Raw genomic sequence first — 22,811 nt, 5'->3', positions numbered from 1 at the left:
GAAACGTAAATTCATGTAGTTTTGGTTTGGGTTGAAGTTATTGGCAGTTTACATTTTCGCAGTCAGAAAAGTTCATTACAGGGGAAAGGGCATAAGCCACGAGGTAAAATACACAATTACATGCCATTCAAATTCTAACAGTTGTGTTTCACACTACTGCCAGTTAAGCAATTTCATCATATTTCAAACGTACATGTTTCGCTTATTACATACGTACGTGTTTCAATTAAAATAGATGGTGACTGGCAAAATGGCGTTACCCAAAGCTTGCGCCAAAGCAGATTTGGTGCGCCATAGTCTGTAGATGACATGGATCGCCTACGGATATGTCTGAGGGTGAACTTATGTGCAATTATTCAGTTTCTGGCCATCCAAAAGAAGTAAAGGAGCTATCGAAGGTGCCTCCTCACCGAACGTTCAAGGAAAAGTTGCTGCATATGGGCCTCCGTAGCTGGCGCCTGGTTCATGCACTTATGCTGACTTCCGATCATTGGCACCGAAGGCTGGAATTTGCACGCCAATACCGCAACTGGACATCCTTTGACTGGCTATAGGTAATCTTTTCAGAAGAATCGCAGGAAACGTCAGAATGCAAGCACCCTGCAACAACCGTTGGATGTATACAGCCTGGAGGAGGGAGCGTTATGGGCTGGGGTATATCGTCGCATTACCTGGGTGATCTCCTTATACGGCAAGACATAACGGACCAGCATATGTATGTATTATTCCTTGGAGACTATGTGCTCCCCTACATGCAACTTGTCTGGCAGATGGTGTCCACCACCAGAAAAATCCAAATTATCACTCAGCTCGTAGGGAACGAGCGGGGTTTGAAGAGCACAGGAGGAGTTTACCGTACTCTACTGCCACCGAACTCGTAGGATTAAAACCCAAGCGAGAATCTATTGGCCTACTTCGATCGGTCTGTCCGCGAAATAGGTATTCAAACGAGATACCTAGCGCGACACTGGAGTCAGCATGGCTCCACGTCCTTGCCTGTACCTTCCAGAAATCTATTGACTCTCTTACCGCATGTCTCGCAGTGTTTTAACAGAATCATATTTGAAATGTTGATTTTGATAGCACTGTTACGTACCTGTGTTTATGCTTTGTCTTATGTGTTTTTATGCCACTATATACCATCTTTCTTCTTCTCTTACATTTTTTTGTTTACACTGTGTTGTTACTATTGTTATGGACTGGGTGAGTGTGTTTGTACTGAGTTACGTTGTGTTATTGATTCCAGATGTGTGTTTAATGTTAGTGTTCCTATTTTAATCTTATTATTTAGTCATGTGATTATATTGCTACTGTATTCATTGATTGTTACTATCCACACTATTAGGTATAGTTATTTTTGCTAGTTCACGTTGCTGAATTACACTGTATTGAGTCTATGGAGCGTGTTTCGAGGTGTTCTTTGTCTTTGTGCGTTTGGCTTAGATCGAAGTTTGGTGCATGAACCTGTCAGTCATATTGGGTTAAATTTCGAACACGTGCTTGTTCCTTTGTTTTTTGATTGTTATATCTAGAAACTTAATTTGGTTATTATGTTATACTCCAATTCCGAACTATAACTTTTAAGTACCTTATCAATGTTGTAGTGTAGTTTCTCAATTTTTGTTCGTTCTTCATTCACTGAGAAGCAGAGAATATCATTTACATCACTGAACCACTGTAGTACGTTTTCTTCTGCAAGTGGGCTTGTGAAAATTATCTGTTCAATATGGTTTGTAAAAACAACTGCCAAGACTCCTGGAACTGGAAATTCCATAACTAATCCATCCTCTTATAAATAAAACTCATCGTCAATCTAGAAGTAATTTTGTTCGATTATAAACTTGCTGATGTGAGAATTTCATTAATCTAATCACCAGGCAGTTGAGTATCATTGCAGATAATGGAAAAGTGTCTGTTACCATTGTATTTGAATTCATAATTTCTATATCGAATCAGTTGAGTGTTACTGTGCCAGGAATTTTTAAATCTTTTATATGTTGCATTATCTGTGCTTAACATTTCATGCTCTCGACTGACTGGGGGAATTCACATCCGTTGCTTACAGTTGTTCAAACCGCTACCGTGGTTGCTGAGCTGACGACCTGAAACCGGTTATGCGCCAGCAATAAAATTCGTCTCGGAACTTTCTAGACGAACCTTATTGGTCACATTACAACATTACACTTCCGTTTTAGGAAAGTTCTAGAACATTGTATAAATTCCAATAAATTCCCAGAGATCCAAGGAATTCCCAAACAGATGAACGGATGCACATGACCAGAGCATATCGATACGTTCCGCATTGAACACTTGTAAGAGGGAAAGAGTTAGGTGCACATCAAATACATATTATCTCCTGTGGCCTCCACAATGTCCAAATGCATCCCAACATACTCGCAATGAGAGATGCAACTTCTCTGCACACACACACACACACACACACACACACACACACACATATGTATATATATATATATATATATATATATATATATATATATATATACTGGGGGATGGAGTGAGGAATAAACTGGCACATAGTGGCATCTAAGAGTGCTTTTATTTGTCTATAGAAAATGTTGTACATTTGGCACAAGTTTCTGCATACGATTCCTTTCCAATATCTTTCTCTTTTTTTTTAATATTCTGTTACATGTTCAGCAGTATCTCCAGATACTGTATACTGTATACTGTATACTGTCATTATCATGTGTGCACAGGGAACCCTACAAAATCTACTCTTAAGCTATCAGTATCGGAATATATAGCTCTTTTCATTACATACGTTTCCAGCATCTTACTGTACTGTAAATCAAGGCTACAGATTACTCGCAGTCCTGTTAGAATATGGCAGTACCGGGTTCTTTGGGCAGTCATATTGTTGTCTGAAAACGTCACGTTTTTTTTAAGTAGATGCTTTATACATCTATAGCTGAGTGTCAGTTTAGCTGAGAGTCTAAATATCTGCTGTAATTTCGCAACGTCTAACTGTGCAGAGCTGCGATAGACCGCCGTTTTTAGACTTCGTAAACTATTGGTCCTTAAATATTTTGCTTGAGCATAGCAAAATTTCACGCTACCAGACCGGTTTATTCCTTGGTTCATAAAAAGTAAGTGAGAGAAACGGATTTTACCTACCGTAATCCTCTGCAATCATATTTTAAATGCATCACTTTAGTTCTACATATCGAGGGACTGGAACGCCAAATTATATTGTGTGTGACTAAAGACCAAGAAATCAGTGGTTCCTCTGAATATGTGTTTGGCTCTATTTACCCGAGCCAGTTTAACATTTAGCCAGGTGATAAAGTGTTTCAGCTATAAGAACAAAGTACATAACAATTTCTGATAGAAAGTTAAATACGACATCTAAATGAAACAAATGGTGCCTGCAGGCTTCCGGCCATCTAGGAAGTAATCATCAGCCACAATGAGACAGGAATACCAACAGCTACCTGAAGGCCAACTCGTCGATGCAGTAACTATAACATATCTGTGACATCGCCCTGTGTCACACTGTCGGTTATTAGTATCTACTCAATGGCGGTGGCCTACCTAAGATAGCCCCATGAATTTTACCCAGTTACACTATTTATTAGGGAAAGCGCAAGATAACATCCTCGGTACAAGTTCACAATTGTGTGAAGCCACTTGGCGACACCAGAAAGCTACTGAGGACTATTCCAGCAGTTGGTGGAAACATTGAATTTTAAAGAAGAACGTTTACGAAGAATCAGGCACAGCATAAGCATACAACCGCTTTTACCTTAAACAGAATAAGTCTATCGAACTGGTTCCCCTACATCAGATGTTACTCTTTTTGTGATATATTCATTGTACATTACTTGTGGTTGTGTATCTCATTATCGATTATTTGAGAGCAAAATTTTACATTCAGTTACGTTATCATAACGATCAAACACGTTTGGTGAGCACCAGGAAGCGTCACCGTGCTTGAATGCACCATACAACATGATCACCACACTTGTCTTTCGTTTTCTGCCGCTGCTAGTTTTCAGTCTACTTGCAGCTTTTTGAAGGATCCGTCCACACCGAACAGGTCGTAGCTGTAGCCGTTGTCCTTAGGCCTCTTGCTCTCGTCCGCGACGTATTTGTCCTCTTCCAGAAACCACGCTCTTCGCTTAACCAGCTCGTCGTAGATACCATCTGAAAGATGATGTAATTTTATTACTTCTTAATGATGTTAGTACTTTATGCCTACATGCTACAGAATACATAAGAATGAGACATAATGATTAAGGAAATCGACAGGTTTCACTTCATGAACAGTTATAATCATCATTAATTATGTACAGTTCATGGTATGTTGCAACTTATTCGTAGCGTTCTGTTTCGACCATTTCGACCAAGTTACGGATAATTCTTTCTTTTCTCTGAAAGAGAACTGAATCATTTTTTGCTAGACGCGAAAAAATAGTAATGCTGCTTTGATTTTTTTATTGATTTGATGGATTTGTAAACGGGAAGTGCAGTTTCAGTTAACTATGTCTTGTAATTAGAAGAGAGCACTGAAAGTACAAGCTCAAAAGTAAAAGTTATAAATGGATCAACTTCAGCACATCGTGGGTGATATCTTCCGCGACGGCGATCTTAGCCTCCAGCGGGAGACCTGTGTGTCACAATGCCAAAATAATGGCTTGAGGAGCATGGTAGTGATCCTTCATTGATGTCCTGGCCATGAAATTTTCCTGATATGGACTCAATGAAACATATCTGGTACACTGTTGGGTGCCATCTGCGAGTTCACGAAGCACCAACCAGTAATTTACTGGATTTTCATGAGCTGCATGTAGACATCTGTTATCACTTACCTCCAGAAACCTAGCAGAGAGGTATCGAATCAATTTTATTTTCAATCGGTGCTGTTTTGCGTTACAAAGGTGGATCTACACGCTATTGCGCTCATGGTCACAAGTTTTTTTATCGACAGTGTATTTTGCATAGTAATTCTGGAATTCGCATTGTATATTAACAATTTTTCGGGATATAAATTCTGCTCGATGCTAAATTTAAAAGTCACCTCAAGATTTCTGCACCACAAGAACTGAAATTTTCAATTGTTTCCCCAACTATGTAATATTTCCATTTATTGTTTGTATAGTGAGCACATTGTTTGGGTAAAATATCCTTGACATGTAGTGAATTCATATATACTCTAGAATAAAGCGTCAAAGCTCAATAATTTGCAACTGTAAACTCATGAATAATGGAATTGATGGCACTTTCTAACATGTTTCTATTCATTTCAATTTACTAGGTCTAATTTAAGATTTCCTTATAATTTTAAAAACTGCAGATAAGATATCTTTGTGTCTCGAGGCAGGTAATACACTCATGCTCAAAAATTAAAGATATTTGCAGAATCTGGTGCCACACAACGTGGCACTACATAAAACTGGCGCTAGTAGTATAGGCACATAGGGAACACATAACACAGATCTGTAAGTCCACGGTATTGGTGATAAGTTGAGAAAACCGTCCCGAAACACATGTGCTACAAAACGCCACTGTTTTCTGTGCATGTACACTGACTTGAATGTGGAATATGACCACCATGCACAGGCCGCACTACGGGTTGGCATATCAGATTGTCGAGCAGCTGCTTGGGTATAGCCTCCCATTCTTGCACCAGTGCCTGTCGAAGCTCCTGAAGTGTCCTAGGGGCGTGAGGACGTGCCGCGATGCGTCGACCCAGAGCATCCCAGACGTGCTCGGTGGGGTTTAGGTCTGAGGAACAGGCAGGCCACCCCATTCTCCTGATATCTTCTGTTTCAAGGTACTCCTCCACGATGGCAGATCGGTGGGGCAGGGAATTATCATCCAGCAGGAGTAAGGTGGGACCCACTGCACTCCTGAAAAGGCGGACATACTGGTGCAAAATGACGTCCATATAGACCTGACCTGTTACAGTTACTCTGTCAAAGACATGCAGGGGTGTATGTGCACCAATCATAATCGTACCCCACACCATCAAACCATGACCTCCATACAGGTCACTTTCAAGGACATTAAGGGGTTGATATCTGGTTCCTGGTTCATGACAAATCAAAACCCGGCGAGAATCACTGTTCAGACTGTACCTGGACTCGTCCGTGAACGTAACCTGGGACCACTGTTCCAATGACCACGTACTGTCCTTGACACCAGGCTTTACGAGCTCTCCTGTGACCATGGGTCTGTGGAATGCACCTTGCAGGTCTCTGGGCGAATAAACCATGTCTGTTCAATCGTCTATTGACCGTGTGCCTGGAGACAACTGTTCCAGTGGCTGCGGCAAGGTCCTGAGCGAGGCTACATGCAGTACACCGTGGCCGTCTGCGGGCACTGACAGTGAGATATTGGTCTTCTTGTGGTGTTGTACACTGTGGACGTCCCGTACTGTAGCGCCCGGACACGTTCCCTGTCTGCTGGAATCGTTGCCATAATGTCCGCAGCTCGTGGTCTTGCGGTAGCGTTCTCGCTTCCCGCGCACGGGGTCCCGGGTTCGATTACTGGCGGCGTCAGGGATTTTCTCTGCCTCGAGATAACTGAGTGTTGTGTGTCTTTCATCATCATTGACTCGCAAGTCGCCGAAGTGGTGTCAGCTAAAAAGGACTTGCAATTTTGGTGGCCGAACACCCCGCATGGGGTCTCCCGGCCAACAATGTCGTACGATCATTTCATGTTGCCATAATCTTGAGATAACACTTTGTGTCACACGGAGGGCCCGTGCTACCACCTGCTGTGTCTGACCAGCTTCCAGTCGCCCTAGTATTCTACCCCTCATAACGTCATCAATATGCTTTCTTTGACCCATTTTCAACACACAGTCACCATCAGCACGTCTGAAAACGTCTGCACACTTACTCGCTGCACCGTACTCCTTCAGGCACCAACACACCTCTGCGTATGTGGACTGCTGCCAGCATCACCGTGCGACGACCACAGGTTAAATGCACCACATGGTCATACGTCGAGGTGATTTAAACCCTCAAACCGCCCACCAGAGCGCTGTTCCACCAAGTATCAGCATTATCCTTAACTTATGAGCATGAGTTTAGTTTCCGATGCTGAACCACATCGTACGTAATCTCGATCGTGTAAAATCTAGAGGAAATGCATCGCGTATTTACATGGCATGAAGGTGAGCACATCAAAAATTTGGTGATAAAACAATTACCACTAGAAACAGTGCACTGTAAATCTCTAAAACTTAACTATTGTTATTTTTCTTATGAAATCGACTTGAGTGTGGACTGTTTTGTACCGTACAGTGAGGTGAGGAACTACTATACCAGACGTCAGACCTAGCCAGGCAGGTGACACCTTAATTGTTCGTGAATCAACACTATCGACATTATATGGCCTGTAGCTATTGTAACTGCGACCGGAACGGTAGCGGGGTTAACGTGACGGAAAACGCGGCGGGACCCACGGGGCGACCCGCGAACAACACAACGGGAGAGGACGGACACGACCAACGAAGGACCTAACGAATAACAACAAGATCGAAACAACAGAATCACAAGAAAACCACGTCCACTCGTACACAAAACAAGAAAGTAAATACGCTGTCTAAGGCAGCGCGATATGTCCAGAGACGCACGCAGAATTAGACTGGCTGGCTGTGTTTTTTTTTTTTCTTTATTGTATTTCAATTCCCCATCGGGGCGGGCTGGCAGCAGCATATGCACTGCTCTTCAGCCGAAAGACATAGAACAAACAATAGAAGACATTTAAAAATAACAAGGGAGAGAATATGGTGAACATAGATATAAAAAAGGGGAACATCATGGAAGGCAGTAGACAAAAAATGGGGTGACTGTAAAATGGAGATAAAAAACTGTTTAAAAGTAGCACACACAAAAAGCCACACACTGCGACAATTAAAAGGACGCAAGGCACAGTATGACTGGAGCATAAAAGGTATCGACGGATGGCGTAGCACATAACAAGCACTGACGGCGAACCTCAAGGCAGCACACAATTAAAATTACACCTCTTGACGCACAGGAGAAACAGCACTAAATGCAACACTGATGTGGCACACTGACGATGATCAAAACGGAGGATCTGCCAGGCGCAAGGAGATGAGGGAGACCGGAAGAAGGGAGGGAGGGGAAGAGATGGGGGAGATGAACGGGGGGCGCACTGAAGAGGGCCAGGTAGGGAGGGATGTGGGAAGGAAAGAGGCAAGTATGGGGTGCAGGGTCTCAGGGGTGGGGGGGGGAAAGGAGGAAAATCCGCTCTGGGAGGAGGAGGGAAGAGGAAAAAGCGGGCCTGGGGAGGGGGGGGAACAAGGCCAGGTTATAGTTGGAAGGAAGGGTCGATGTCACGGCGAAGTTCGTCATCCGGGAGGAGGAGGCGTTGGAAATTGCCCTGATGAAGGAGATGGAGGGTGTGGAGGTGGAGAGAGGGAGGGATACAGCGATAGAGGCGCGGCAACGGGCGGGGGGGGGGGGGAAAGGAGGAAACCAGAGGGTGGGGGGGATCAAGCCTGCGGACAATGTAAAGGATGCGGAGATGTTGGAGGAACAGGAGGAGATGGGGGAAGGGGATCAGTTCATACAGGAGCCGTGTGGGGGAAGGAACGTGGATATGGAAGGCAAGGCTGAGCGCATGGAGTTCAAGGATTTGGAGGGCCTTGTAAAAGCGGGTGGGGGCGGAGATCCAGGCAACGCTGGCATACTGGCTGAGCGAGAGGCAAGCGCTTAAATACATGATCGGGGGCGCCGCTATTGGCGGCTGGGACCACGTGTTCCACTGTGGCGCCCTCACACTAAATGTGGGCCAGGAGGCGCGCACCGCCACGGCTTACGGCGCGATGGTGCAGACGTCTCTATGAGTCTACGACCTCCATGCCGCCTGGCGCGGATTCAAATTCCGCGGCGCGCGGTACCAGAATATCCTTCACATAAAGCACTCTGCGATGAAATTCATGAATGTGCAATATGTGTATTGTTTATAGTACTGTAGCTGCATGTCTTTCTTTATTAACCATGTTTTATGGCTAATTTATAGTACTGTATTTGTGTGACTCCCTTTATGATACATGTTATATGTCTGATTGTTGTAGGACCGCTACATGCATTTCATGCCAGTGGCGGTCTTAGGAACTGACTCCGAAACCGCAACATCCTGTAAACAGTCGCAATGATAATATAAGTGCCGGTTCGAAAGAGCACCACTGTGCAAGACACATCGCCTACAGAAGTCAGCTGTTCAGAAGGTGAGTGACAACAGTCGATAGTGGCTGTAGTAAGTGACAATTGTGCCACCCCTCGCTTATTGTCTATGACAATGTTTTGTGAGTAGGTGTCATCAGTAATTAACATGTTCTTGCACTGAAATTGCGATGTCATCTCGCGGTTCAATCACGTCGCCACAAACGCTGACTGGGTAGATTATTAGGACTACAAGTCGCCCTATGAAACACTCTGTTAATCGTTTCAAGTAATTTTGCGAAGTCAGGGGACACCAGTAAACGATGATCGCTGAGGATATAAAACGTCTCGAACAGTAGTGCCCAAAGGTTAACGTAATCAAAGAAAGAGGACATACTTTTCAGAATGTCGGAGGGGTTAATGAACAAACTACTACTTCATCAAGAGATATATGCCGAACAACAGTGTCCAAAACACAACATCAGAACAGATCTGGCAGCTTAAGTAAACATCTGTAAGAAAATAACTAAACTGTGAAATCGCTTCCACTGAAAAAGAAGCTGTTGACAGTGGTTTCGGGTACCTCTAATAGCTACAGATTCTGCTCAGAGAGGTGTCATGCTCTCTATGAGGTGGCTCAACAGCTTTCTTAGCAGTCGATCCCATTGCTTAGGAAGAATGGTGTGGAGACCTAGATCTGTCCTTGTTATAGGCTGACGGGACGCAGTTTGCCTCCTTCACACGTTCGACGATTTTCTATAGCTTTCAGATCCGGGGACCTCACTGGTTTGTCCGTGCAGAGGATATCTTCACCTTCAAGAAATTAATCCACGAGAGCGTCTCGATGCAGACCTGCGACCGTAGCGGTCGTGCGGTTCCAGACTGTAGCGCCTTTAACCGCTCGGCCACTCCGGCCGGCCACCAATAGCACCTCTGGAAAGGCGAACATGTAGCAGAAGTGCTTCATCTCTGGATCTAAGAAAATGACTATATTTCTCTGTCCATCAACAAAGATGTGCAGCTTCTTACGGCCATTCAACAACTGAGTAAGAATGTTGCTGTCTGTTGCATGCTCTAACTATGCCTTTCACTCGTTATCCGTTCACTTTTCTAATTTTTCAAGTACATTTTCAAAAAATACTCAAGTACAGCATCTTCTCATATCACATGCTTCCTATGGGTATTCGATATTCCTTTGAGGCTATTAGAGTCAGCATGCACATGTGGGTGGCGATAACTGCTTTATAACTTTACTGTCCGCGAGTGGAAAAGAGTTACATTAATCCCCCTCCTCCCTCCCTCACCCCCGCCCCCCCACCCCTCTCTCTCTCTCTCTCTCTCTCTCTCTCTCTCTCTCTCTCTCTCGTAAAGAACCCTGGAAACATTTTGTAGCTTTTATTAGCAATGACGTCGGCCGATTGTGTGGTTTGTGAACACGTGCATCAGTTGTATTGATAAGCTATGATACCCATGTCGAAACATCATTCCTGTAAAACATCTCGGACACTCTAACATTCATTTTATCAGACTTTTCGTACGCACATCATTTTTTAAATCAGAGAACTCTCCTTTGTCCATTCATAAAGCTTGTTCATACTTATGCTAGGTGAGCTATTGGCATCTAACCGAATTACCCCATGTAGCCAAGCACCTATTTACTTTACAAAGCACACACTTGCCATCTTTTGTAAGATTTTTCAGCAGTCAGGTAAGGTAGCCACGATGCATATCCTAAGGTGTAGCGTTTAGTAGTAGCTTAACAATTTTCAGGTCCTACAGGGCTCATTGTTTATAAATTTTTGAATTGAATTTCAGTAAAGCACTATATAGAACAACACCACTGCCCTTGTGAACGTTTCACCAAATAACTACCAAGCCTTTGTAAGTCAGATTGTGTTATCTAGTGTTTCATACTTGAAACTTCGGGCCTTAGTTTCAAACTGAAACTTGTTTAAAATTTATTTGAACTTGCACTTATATTTTTACCAGACATAGGCGTCATTCATCTGTTCAGATATAACAAGAGGGAGCGATCAGCTATTATAGTTTTCATTTATACCGTATACGAAAAGTCGTTTTCTATTATCGGAAGTGCTCTTGTGAGATCAAGGATTCTTAATTCCATAAAGACATTTTTCTGAACGCAGCGTTTAAACAAGTGTTGATGTTACATCTTTTGATGTGCTATGGCATATAAAATTTCTGCACAGAAACAATGTGTGCGAGCCGACAGGAAAGCTTGTCAGTCATCCAGTTGTTGGCTGTGACTGTTGACGCTGCTGGTAATGCTTTTACTAAAGCAAGGCCCTGTTAACAGAAGACACATAAAGAAGCCCTTATTACCACACTTAGGCGATGGAGTGCACCATGTTAATAACCCATAACTATATAGCTGTGACGAAATGCCCTGACAACTAGTTTCGTCTACATATTTTGTTACACTCTCACTCAGCCCAGCGATACAAGCTATTATGCCAATTTAAGGTGAACAACAACACCACAAGAACAACTACCCTACAATATAGTTTACAGCTATATCCAATTCATTTAGTTGTAGCACAGCTGAATTTCGTCAGATAATAAAATTTATCAGATTCCTGCACATTTACGTAAAGGGTGACTATACTTTTGAACATATCCTTTTTTTCTGAAAGTTTCTTCCAGTTCTCAGCGTTTTTGGAAGAGGCTTAGGGTGCTGTTGGGAGGTTTTTACAACACTTTTTTAAATTATTAAGCTACTGAATGGGGTGGTGCAATGATCAGGCCACATATTTCTCATTCTTGAGATGTAGGGTTCTAACCTCTTCGGGCCATCAGGCTGAAAATTTTCTGTCATTAGCCTGACCACATAATGTAAATGCTGACAGTCATCTGGTTGGTTTCTCGCCCACTGAGTTTGCGCTCCCATTCTAATAACCTCCTCTATGGGTTGGTAAAATGTATTTTTCCTTTCCACATTTACTGCGCCAGCCACAACCATACTTAAGGAGATTTTGTTATCAGTATAATGCAACAATGATCCACATGTTAGTTGCACAGTATTATGATGTGCTGATATGGCAGATGGTAGGTGTTGAAATTCAGTGGTCAGAGAATACATCCTTCTGTCCCCCTCTGCCACTCATGTACCTTTTTCTATGTCTGGCACTATTTGTACTGTGAGCAGTCAACATCCCACACATCTTCTCGAGTCATAATGTCGAAAATTCACATTCTGCAAATACATAGCTGAAAACTGATAATTTCATTTTAGTGTGAATAAACAGATATCATACGCATGACTAGGAGTGTCTAAATCACATGTACAAGATAGTATCATTCCCATCATACTTACAATGTATCACAATGCTTAGTTAGGGAAATAATAAGTTTTTATTGTAAGCAGGTGAATGTCACATCTTATATCTGATTTTTAAGACAGATGCCATGTATGGAGAGGTGAACTAGTAGCTACTCACTATGTTAGTCATAATTAGTATCAGACAGTATGAGAACGCCTAAAATCATTTCCTGATAACTGTAGTAATGATATACCAACAGATTAAATTCACATGATTAAATACTACTTCTACATAAAATATTGCTTCTACATGTATATCTATCTATATACTGGTATGTTGTATTAAGAACGTTGGGAGCAATAGTATCTCCTTAGGAGAAAAACTATATAGAGATTTTAATTGTTAGATACTTGGTAACAAAAATATCTACACATATGTAAATCTTCACACAAAAAATTTGCATGTGTGACAGAGATGGATAGCAGATATCAGTGACTGTCAGTAAAGTACAAACTGAATAGAATATAGGCAACTGAATGAATAAATATTCAAACTAATGCCATAATAACATGGAAAGGTGATAAAATAGGATAAAAGAAATGAAATGGAAATGAAAAAAGAATGAAAGTCATTAAAGGCTGCAATGAGGCTTCAGAAACAACTGTGTTACAGATATCACCAGACTATGTGACACTTTCTAAATAATATGGAAGTAAAATATTTCTATACACAATTTCGTCTGCATGATAAGAAGAAAAACAGGTGTGTAAAGTGTTCCAAAACTTAATACTGTTTGAAGGGTTTAAAACAAATGCAACAATACATAAGGTTGATCTTAGACTGGAATATAGAATCTTTATGTAACTTTAATAGAAAACAAAAATCTGTGAGAGAAAAACATCTGCATTCGCTATACAACCTGCAATACTGAAAAAATGATGTACAAGCAAGTAACATAAACAAAAAATTAATCAAAGGATATTATGATACTTTATGAAGGAATGAATGATGTGCAAGGGAATGAACAATTGTTCATAAAATTAAAAATATAAGCAATAAACAATCATCACAAAACTTCAATCTAGAATTCTGAGTAGCTGCAGAAAATAATCATTTTTAACGTAAAATACATGTAGCAATTAATATCTCAGACCATTTAAAAATCCTATTACAAACCATTTTAGAAACAATAATTAATAAGTAATCTAGGAAGACACAGAAAAATTTAATTCATGGAGGAAAGACCAGAAAGAATTTTTTACTATGCCCAGCGTAATTCTTTAGCGAAGTAATATCTCTGTTCTTATCCAAGATATGAGGAATGGGTTTTTTCTGATAACTGGAGAAATGTGCATAGAAGTACCAAGAGAAAATAATGAAAGCAGAAAGATGAGACTGACCAGATGTTATTTAGGAAAATTTAAGATTACATCAAAGTTGATCGTTGCCGTTTACATTATACACAAGAAAATAGCTGCAGGAAATAAAATTGAAGTTCTCAACTAGGACAAACTAACTGAACGTACAAAACGTTAAGGAAGATGAAATAAATTTCCTTTTAGGTAAGGAATGTGTACTGACAAACTCTGCTTAAACAATATTGATTAACTATTCATAAAACAACAAAAAGGTAATTTGATGTATATGAACATGGTACGAAAGTTACAAGGTGTTGTCATTTTTGCTAATAAACCTCAAAATGAGAACACATAACAGATACATAAGTCTTTGAAGTAACCATATACATCAGAGAAACTATCTGCTATTGTTGTGATTCATTTGATAACAGAGCAATCTAAGTTCATATGCATTAAGAAATATCTATTTGTAATAAACGTAATGCGTTTATAAGATTTACACAAAACAGAATCAACTGAGCAGGATACCATATAACAACATTAGAATAGCTGGCAATTATAAGAAAATGAGGAAAACTAATCTTACTGTTTATGTGACAACCAGATACAGTCCAGAACTCAACGTGCGCAACTTTATCACAAGTTGTTGTTGTTGTTGTGGTCTTCAGTCCAGAGACTGGTTTGATGCAGCTCTCCATGCTACTCTATCCTGTGCAAGGTTCTTTATCTCCTAGTACCTATTGCAACTTACATCCTTCTGAATCTACTTAGTGTATCCATCTGTTGGTCTCCCTCTACGGATTTCCGTCCAAGCTGACCTCCAATTTTAAATTGGTGATCTCTTGATGCCTCAGAACAAGTCCTACAAACCGATCCCTTCTTCTAGTCAGGGTGTGGCACAAATTTCTCTTCTCCATAATTCTATTCAATACCTCCTCAGTAGTTATGTGATCGACCCATCTAATTTTCAGCATTCTTCTGTAGCACCACATTTCGAAAGCTTCTGTTCTCTTCTCGTCCAAACTATTTATTGTCCACGTTTCACTTCCATCCATAGCCACACTACATACAAATACTTTCAGAAACGGCTCCCTAACACTTAAATCTATACTCGATGTTAACAAATTTCTCTTCTTCAGAAACGCTTTCCTTGCCATTGCCAATGTACCTTTTATATCCTCTCCACTTCGACCAACATCAGTTATTTTGCTCCCCAAATAGCAAAACTCATTTACTAGTTTAAGCGTCTCATTTCCTAATCTAATACGCTCAGCATCGCCCAATTTAGTTTGACTATGTTCCATTATCCTCGTTTTGCTTTTGTTGATGTTCATCTTATATCCTTCTTTCAAGACACTTTCAATTCCGTTCAGCTGATCTTCCAGGACAGAATTACAATATCATCGGTAAACTACAAAGTTTTTGTTTCATCTCCATGGATTTTAATTTCTACTTCGAATTTTAAAATTCGTGTTAGTATTTCGCAGCTGTGGCTTATTAAACTGAAATTTCGGTAATTTTCACATCTGTCAACACCTGCTTTCTATGGGATAGGAATTATTATATTCTTCTTGAAGTCTGAGGGTTCTTCGCCTGTCTCATACATCTTGCTCACCAGATGGTAGAGTTTTGTCAGTACTGGCTCTCTCAAGGCTATCAGTAGTTCTAATGGAATGTTGTCTACTCCTGGGGCCCTAGTTTCGGCTTAGGTCTTCCAGTGCTCTGTCAAACTCTTCAGGCAGTATCATATCTCCCATTTCATCTTCATCTACATCTTCTTCCATTTCTGTAATATTGTCCTCAAGTACATCACCCTTGTACAGATCCTCTATATACTCCTCCCACCTTTCTGCTTTCTCTTCTTTGCTTAGAACTTGGTTTCCATCTGAGCTCTTGGTATTCACCCAAGTGGTTCTCTTTTCTCCAAACGGCTTTTTAATTTTCCTGTAGGCAACACCTATCTTACCCCTAGTGAGACATGCCTTTACATCCTTACATTTCTCATCTGTCATCCCTACTTAGCCATTTCGCACTTTCTGTTGATCTCGTTTTTGAGACGTTTGTATTCCTTTTGGCCTACTTCGTTTACTGCATTTTTATATTTTCTCCTTTCATCAATTAAATTCAATACATCTTCTATTACCCAAGGATTTCTACTAGCCCTCGTCTTTTTACCTACTTGATCTTCTGCTGCCTTCACTATTTCATCCCTCAAAGCTACCCAATCTTCTTCTACTATATTTCTTTCCCCATTCCTGTCAATCGTTCTGTAATATTCTCCCTGAAACCCTCTACAACCTCAGGTTCTGTCAGTTTATCCAGATCCCATCTCCTTAAATTCCCACCTTTTTGCAGTTTCTTCAGTTTTAATCTACAGTTCATAACCAATAGATTGTGGTCAGAGTCCACATCTGCCACTGGAAATGTCTTACAATTTAAAACCTGGTTCCTAAATCTCTGTCTTACCATTATATAATCTATCTGATACCTTTTAGTATCTCCAGGCCTCTTCCATGTATACAATCTTCTTTTATGATTCTTGAACCAAGTGTTAGCAATGATTAAGTTATGTTCTGTGCAAAATTCTACCAGGCGGCTTCCTTTTTCATTTCTTACCCCCATTCTATATTCACCTACTATGTTTCCTTCTCTTCCTTTTCCTACTATCGAATTCCAGTCACCCATGACTATTAAATTTTCGTCTCCCTTCACTATCTGACTAATTTCTTTTATCTCATCAAACATTTCATCAATCTCTTAGTCATCTGCAGAGCTAGTTGGCATATAAACTTGTACTACTGTAGTACACGTGGGCTTCGTTGCTATCATGCCCACAATAATGTGTTCACTATGCAGTTTGTAGTAGCTTACCCACACTCCTATTTTTTTATTCATTATTATACCTACTCTTGGATTACCCCTATTTGATTTTGTATTTATAACCCAGTATTCACCTGACCAGAAGTCTTGTTCCTTTTGCAACCAAACTTCACTAATTCCCACTATATCTATGTTTAACCTATCCATTTCCCTTTTTTAAATATTCTAACCTACCTGCCTGATTAAGGGGTCTGACATTCCACGTTCCGATCTGTAGTACGCCAGTTTTCTTTCTCCTGATAACAATGTCCTCTTGAGTAGTCCCCACCCACATATCCGAATAGGGGACTATTTTACCTCCGGAATATTTTACCCAAGAGGACGATATCATCATTTAAACACAGTAAAGCTGTATGCTCTCGGGAAAAATTACGGCTGTAGTTTCCCCTTGCCTTCAGCGGCTCACAGTACCAGTACAGAAAGGCCGTTTTGGTTAGTGTTACAAGACCATATCAGTCAATCATCCAGAGTGCTGCCCCTGCAACTACTGAAAAGTCTGCTGCCCCTCTTTAGGAACCACTCGTTTTTATAGCCTCTCAACAGATACCCCTGTGGTTGCACCCATGGTACGGCTATTTGTATCGCTGAGGCACGCAAGCCTCCCCACCAATGGCAAGGTCCTTGATTCATGGGAGGGGGCAGGGGGTTATAACAAGTACAAAAGTTAAATGAAGAGCAGTTAATGGTAACTAAAAGCTGTATGTATATTATTTACAGTAATGGAAACCATTTCTGGTAATCTGAAACAGTAGAAGTGATCCTTCATACAGATTCACAGAACAGTTATCTTAAACCTCAGAATTCTTCAGCTTGTTTTTCTGTTACAAATTACGTCAGTCAGATATAAATAAACATGACGATTCAGACTCCAGATCACTGGTCTTGTAATATTACTGTTCTTCATTACTGACAGTGGTGTAAACAAACATTGGCTAATGAAATATACTTGTTTCACATTTTTCACTTAGTTGGCTATTTTTGTCATACAACCACTGTATTTATCAGGAAAGAATTTACGTATAAACACGTAATCGTGTCAAGACAATAACTTCTTCACTGATGAGTAATCGTTGTTCTAATCCAAGTACTCAGCACATATATTTCAATGATATTATGAACAGGTGTATTGCACAGTTTTAATAAACAGGAATATATAATGAACTATCAAGCAGTTTATATTTGAATATATGAGTCCTTGTTTAGTAAAAACTTTTTGCCCCTATATGTTAATTCCACAATAATCAATACAAAACATAGATTGGGAATCTAGAAAAAATCTGGTAATATTCCTATTTACAACTATTCAGTTCATCTATATTTTGCTAATTAATCTGAATATCCATACACCAGTCAGTATAAATACTGTATTATGTAAGATGAAGGTAATGAGGGAAACATGGCCGTCAGTCCACTTTTTGGGAATAAAAGAAAACCATACATATGATTGCAATTGCAACAATACCTTTAGGTATTTTGATTACAGTTTGTGAAACTGTACGAAGTATAGGCCAGCGAACTATATGGATGTGTAGTTACTGGTCACATTTTGAGTCAATAATGAGGAAATGTATGAGAATATTGAATTAAAGACAGGATGCCACTACTTAAAACTGTTCCAGACAGAATGAATATCGCATCTACTACCTCGTCAGCTATACATATATTATGAGGTTATATTTTGAGTGTAATGATTGAACTAGAACATTCAAGAAGAACTGAGAACACAAACTTCTGAGGTTACATTACGACTGCATCATTAACTGAATTATTAACAATAAGGTAATATGGCATGATTTATACTGAGATACATCTATAACACATTCTATTACCGTTCCCTCCCGATCAATTTCTCCATTATTTATCGTCCACGAGTTGCTGAATGCACCCTTATGGCTGTGTACTGAATTTTATTTCTTTCCAGTCATGACTATTATTTAGTTACCATATGCCAATTATAGTAATAATATATTAATGTCACGTTATTTATAATATCTCAGGACAATCACATCACATTATATATGATTTTGTATTTGTGTATATTTACATTTTCAGTGGCAGCACAGGAGGTGACCGCCCATGTTCTCCAACAAATGTTCAAATGGCTCTGAGCACTATGGGACTCAACATCTTAGGTCATAAGTCCCCTAGAACTTAGAACTACTTAAACCTAACTAACCTAAGGACATCACACACACCCATGCCCAAGGCAGGATTCGAACCTGCGACCGTAGCAGTCCCGCGGTTCCGGACTGCAGCGCCAGAACCGCTAGACCACCGCGGCCGGCTGTTCTCCAACAGATACAGTCCCGAACCAGTGGAGAATCCTTAAACAAAGTTGTCAACCATAGGGCAAAATATGTTGAAGAAATGTTGTTTCCAATGTGCATTTCTAATTGAGAGCCGTTTCTTCGGTTTTTTTCAGGAGAGGGAATGTATATTTCTTCATATACATCCACAAAGTATCGCTTGATTTTATAAAGGGCTAACTAAGAAGTCTGGGTGTTCCCAGATAGTTATTTATAGCTGTCCCTGAGACGTCATATGTGTGTAGTTTATGTTTGACTTTTAAATTTCCTTTGTATACATGGTTAGATGTTGTGTGATTCCGGGCATGAACAAAGAGGTTCACGTTAACACAGGAGAAAGCTACATAGTGTTGGACATCAAAAAAGCAACTGGCATTAAGATCCAAGCCTACAGCATTCAGTGTATGGCGTTGTTCTTTATTTATGGTCAGTGCATAAAATGAGCCACCGGGAATTGTGCACGATTAAAGTGAAATGGAAAATTGTTAGGAATAAGTGGATTTCCTCGTATAAAACTCCCTTGCCTTCACCACTTCCCATCAAATTTTGAACTTCTGTGATGGTAAGTTCAAGCCTGTGTGAGTGAAGGGCTCTTAGGATCGAGATAAGGAACAGTTTTCTCAATAACAGTGACGTCGAGCCTCACTTTCGGAAGGAGTTTCCAAAGAGCGAGCTAAATCTGATGTTCTCGAGCCGCAGAAAGTCTGTCTCCCGATTTTCATTTGAGTTTGTAGATCCCATAGTGCTCAGTCTTCTTGATGTTCTGGTGTGTTCAGATAGACTCAGCTGCATTGTAAGCATTTTTATTCGCAAACAGAACGAAATCAAAATTAAATGAGTAGGCGCCCAAGTCATAAAGCGAACTTAATGAATTTGCTTTCCCTAGCAGAGAGTATTCGTCTGGCAGTTTAGGAGACTATCGCTTTCAAACAGAGACGGTGGTTTTACCGTTTTGTTTCGGTACAGAACATTACGAGTTCTTTTTCCGATGCCATGGACCGTGCGATTATCGAGTATAAGGTGAATTATGAAAATGAATTTACTACATATGTCTCTTATTTTTAATTGTCAGAGGACAATTCTTCTTAGACCTAAAGCAGACTAAGACTTTTATTGTATCGAAAAGTACTATTTTCATAATAATAGAGTGACTTTAATATTATTTATCATTTGGCATAACTTCTCTACAGCAGAATAAAATTCATATACTCTATTTGTACTTATAAAGTGCATATATGAGATACGTTTTTCATTTCCTTTCCTATTACGCATTGACAACGAAAGTTTCAGATCTGCTTGTAAATGACCTGATGTAAAGGCTGTAACCGACCGTGGACTTCATTAATTACGACATTGCAAATGAATACGTGTTTTAATATGCCCGTTCTCTAGTGAAGTTCGTGCATTTCCTCAGTGTCATTATTGTAGAATGTCTAATGGCAGTGCAGAAAATTACGAATTCCGCTTGAAAAAAGGCAAAAAGCTGAAAGAAAACTGAGAAATGAACAAAATGTATGGGTAAGCAGCGCTCTTGGTATTCGAGTAATTTGATGTTCACTATTGCGTTTAACCAGCTTGTAGAAAAAGCAGTAGGGCCTGTAAGTAATTTTGCCACCATTGTAGCTAAACATACGTTCATCTTTACAGCCGACTGCATGAACGCACCGTAATGCACGATTCCTTAATCCACTACTTACCCATTATACCAGCTACTGGGCCAGCAGTGCCACCCATTTCGTCAGGAACCACGTTTTTCGGTAAATACTCGAACAACGTATGTGAGCCTGGTTCGTGGATCACTATCTGGAAATCGAGATTTGACAGGTTATAACATACGAAGTACATTTGCATTTTATATAGTAGAAGAAATATTAACACTGAAATATTAATAGTAATTAACATTCAATAAAGTGACTCCATCATTTTACGATTGTTAACAGAGCCGAATTGAATGCATGTTAATGAGTTAACCTAGCAGTAAGCATCTGAATGATATTTCAAGTTCAATTAAAAATAGCTTATCGATACGTGATATAAATAAGGTGCGTATAGTTTGTTTATTACTGCCCATAAAGATTTTATGTTATCAGTCTTGTTTCGTGGGTGATGATGCTAGAAAGGGGTTGAGGAAGTGCATACGCACAGGAACAAAAAAAAAACCACAATGACGATGATTTGGTGAAGCCTAGCAAGCGTCGTTTCTTATTAAGATCTACAAACAGAATCGGCCAGAGTCATTATACAGTATCATTGTCCACAAAATATATAAAGATAAGGACTTCATAGCAATATTTAAATCATATGGCTATCTAAAACTCATAAAGTAAGCAAATAGCTCGGAAATTTATTGTCTATCAAACTTTCAAAATGCAAAATATCTCATCTGAAAATTTCTCTGGTATAATCTATACGACATAAAACGTCAAAAAATATTATTCCACAGCACATACATACAATAGTGAGATTTTAAAATAAAAATATCAATACAGGGCATGATTAAGTGAATACAAATGAAACACTGTATGTTTGTAAGTTATACAGGAATACCTATTATATCACGTGCATTCATGTATGATGTCATCTAAGCCACAGTCAACCGCATCTATAAGCGTATGTTACGTGTTTAGAATGAAAATCAGGTTGCATATAACTGGGCTCGAGACAGATGACGCAACGGCGTACGTATATTAAGTTAACGTCTACATCTTGAGGTCTCTTGCATACCACACGTATTCTAACTTTTTTACGTAATCTGTGGTCAGGAATCCTGTGCAAGAGAGCTACTTTTGCTTCAAAATGGCGTAACACCCACTACCCAGTATGATAGCCTGATTAGGAGAGTAGACTCATGTTTACAAAAACAGAACACCTTGAACAACTAGAGATAGGACATTCAGATACGCAGGACATGTACATTAGTGGCCGGTAGGAGTGGCCGAGCGATTCTAGGCGCTACAGTCTGGAACCACGCGACCGCTACGGTCGCAGGTTCGAATACTGCCTCAGGCATGGATGTGTGTGATGTCATTAGGTTAGTTAGGTTTAAGTAGTTCTACGTTCTAGGGGACTGATGACCTCAGAAGTTAAGTCCCATAGTGCTCAGAGCCATCTGAGCCATTTTGACATTAGTATAATCTGCAGAAATGATTAACATTTCAGTCACCTCCGTTCATCATGTGTCCTGTTGCCTAGTACGTAGAGCGTCCGCCATGGGCGCTGATAACTCGTTCCATGGGTATTAACGTCGACGCCATTAAGGCGCCAATGACGTCCTGAGCTATAGCCGTCCATGCTGCGTTCATCTGGTTCCAAAGTTCATCTGTGGTCACAGCGCTGTAACCGTCGTTTCACCTAACCCATATATTTTCCACTGGCACCTAGTCTGGCGATCGGGCGGGGCTAAAGGCTGACATCCTGTGACACCAAGAAGGCACGTGTTTGTTCAGCAATAAGCGCTCGTGTATTGTCTTGCTGAAAAATAGCGTCCTGGGTGTTGTGTAGAAAGTGTATGGCTACGGGTCGCATGATCTCATCCACGCACGTCACACTGGTCACAGTGCCCTAGACACGCACCAGCTGTGATTTGTGGTTGTGTCCAATGGCACTATGCGCTATAAGACCCATTTTTCTCAAATACTGGCATGATAATGGCATTGAAACAGAGGACGACACGCGTAGAGCTGAAATACTAAACACCTTTTTCCAAAGCTGTTTCACAGAGGAACACCGCACTGCAGTTCCTTCTCTACATCCTCGCACGAACGAAAAAATGGCTGACATCTAAATAAGTGTCCAAGAAATAGAAAAACAACTGAAATCACT

The 22,811-nt window shown here is 40.4% G+C and overlaps 1 protein-coding gene across 1 annotated transcript in view; it reads right to left on the bottom strand.

Moving 5' to 3' along the window:
* Nucleotides 1–2,538: 2,538 nt before the first annotated feature.
* LOC126188115 (alpha-tocopherol transfer protein-like) overlaps nucleotides 2,539–22,811 on the bottom strand; it is a 76,082-nt gene continuing 55,809 nt past the window's right edge. The window contains exons 6-7 of the mRNA XM_049929587.1: nucleotides 20,687–20,792; nucleotides 2,539–4,167 (exon numbers count right to left, since the gene is read on the bottom strand). Of these exons, the coding sequence (XP_049785544.1) occupies nucleotides 4,016–4,167; nucleotides 20,687–20,792 (258 nt within the window). The 3' untranslated portion in view covers nucleotides 2,539–4,015. The remainder of the gene's footprint in view (nucleotides 4,168–20,686; nucleotides 20,793–22,811) is intronic.

This window comes from Schistocerca cancellata, chromosome 5, assembly GCF_023864275.1.
Source record: "Schistocerca cancellata isolate TAMUIC-IGC-003103 chromosome 5, iqSchCanc2.1, whole genome shotgun sequence".
Lineage (NCBI taxonomy): Eukaryota > Metazoa > Arthropoda > Insecta > Orthoptera > Acrididae > Schistocerca > Schistocerca cancellata.
This window is presented reverse-complemented; position numbering and strand designations above follow the sequence as displayed.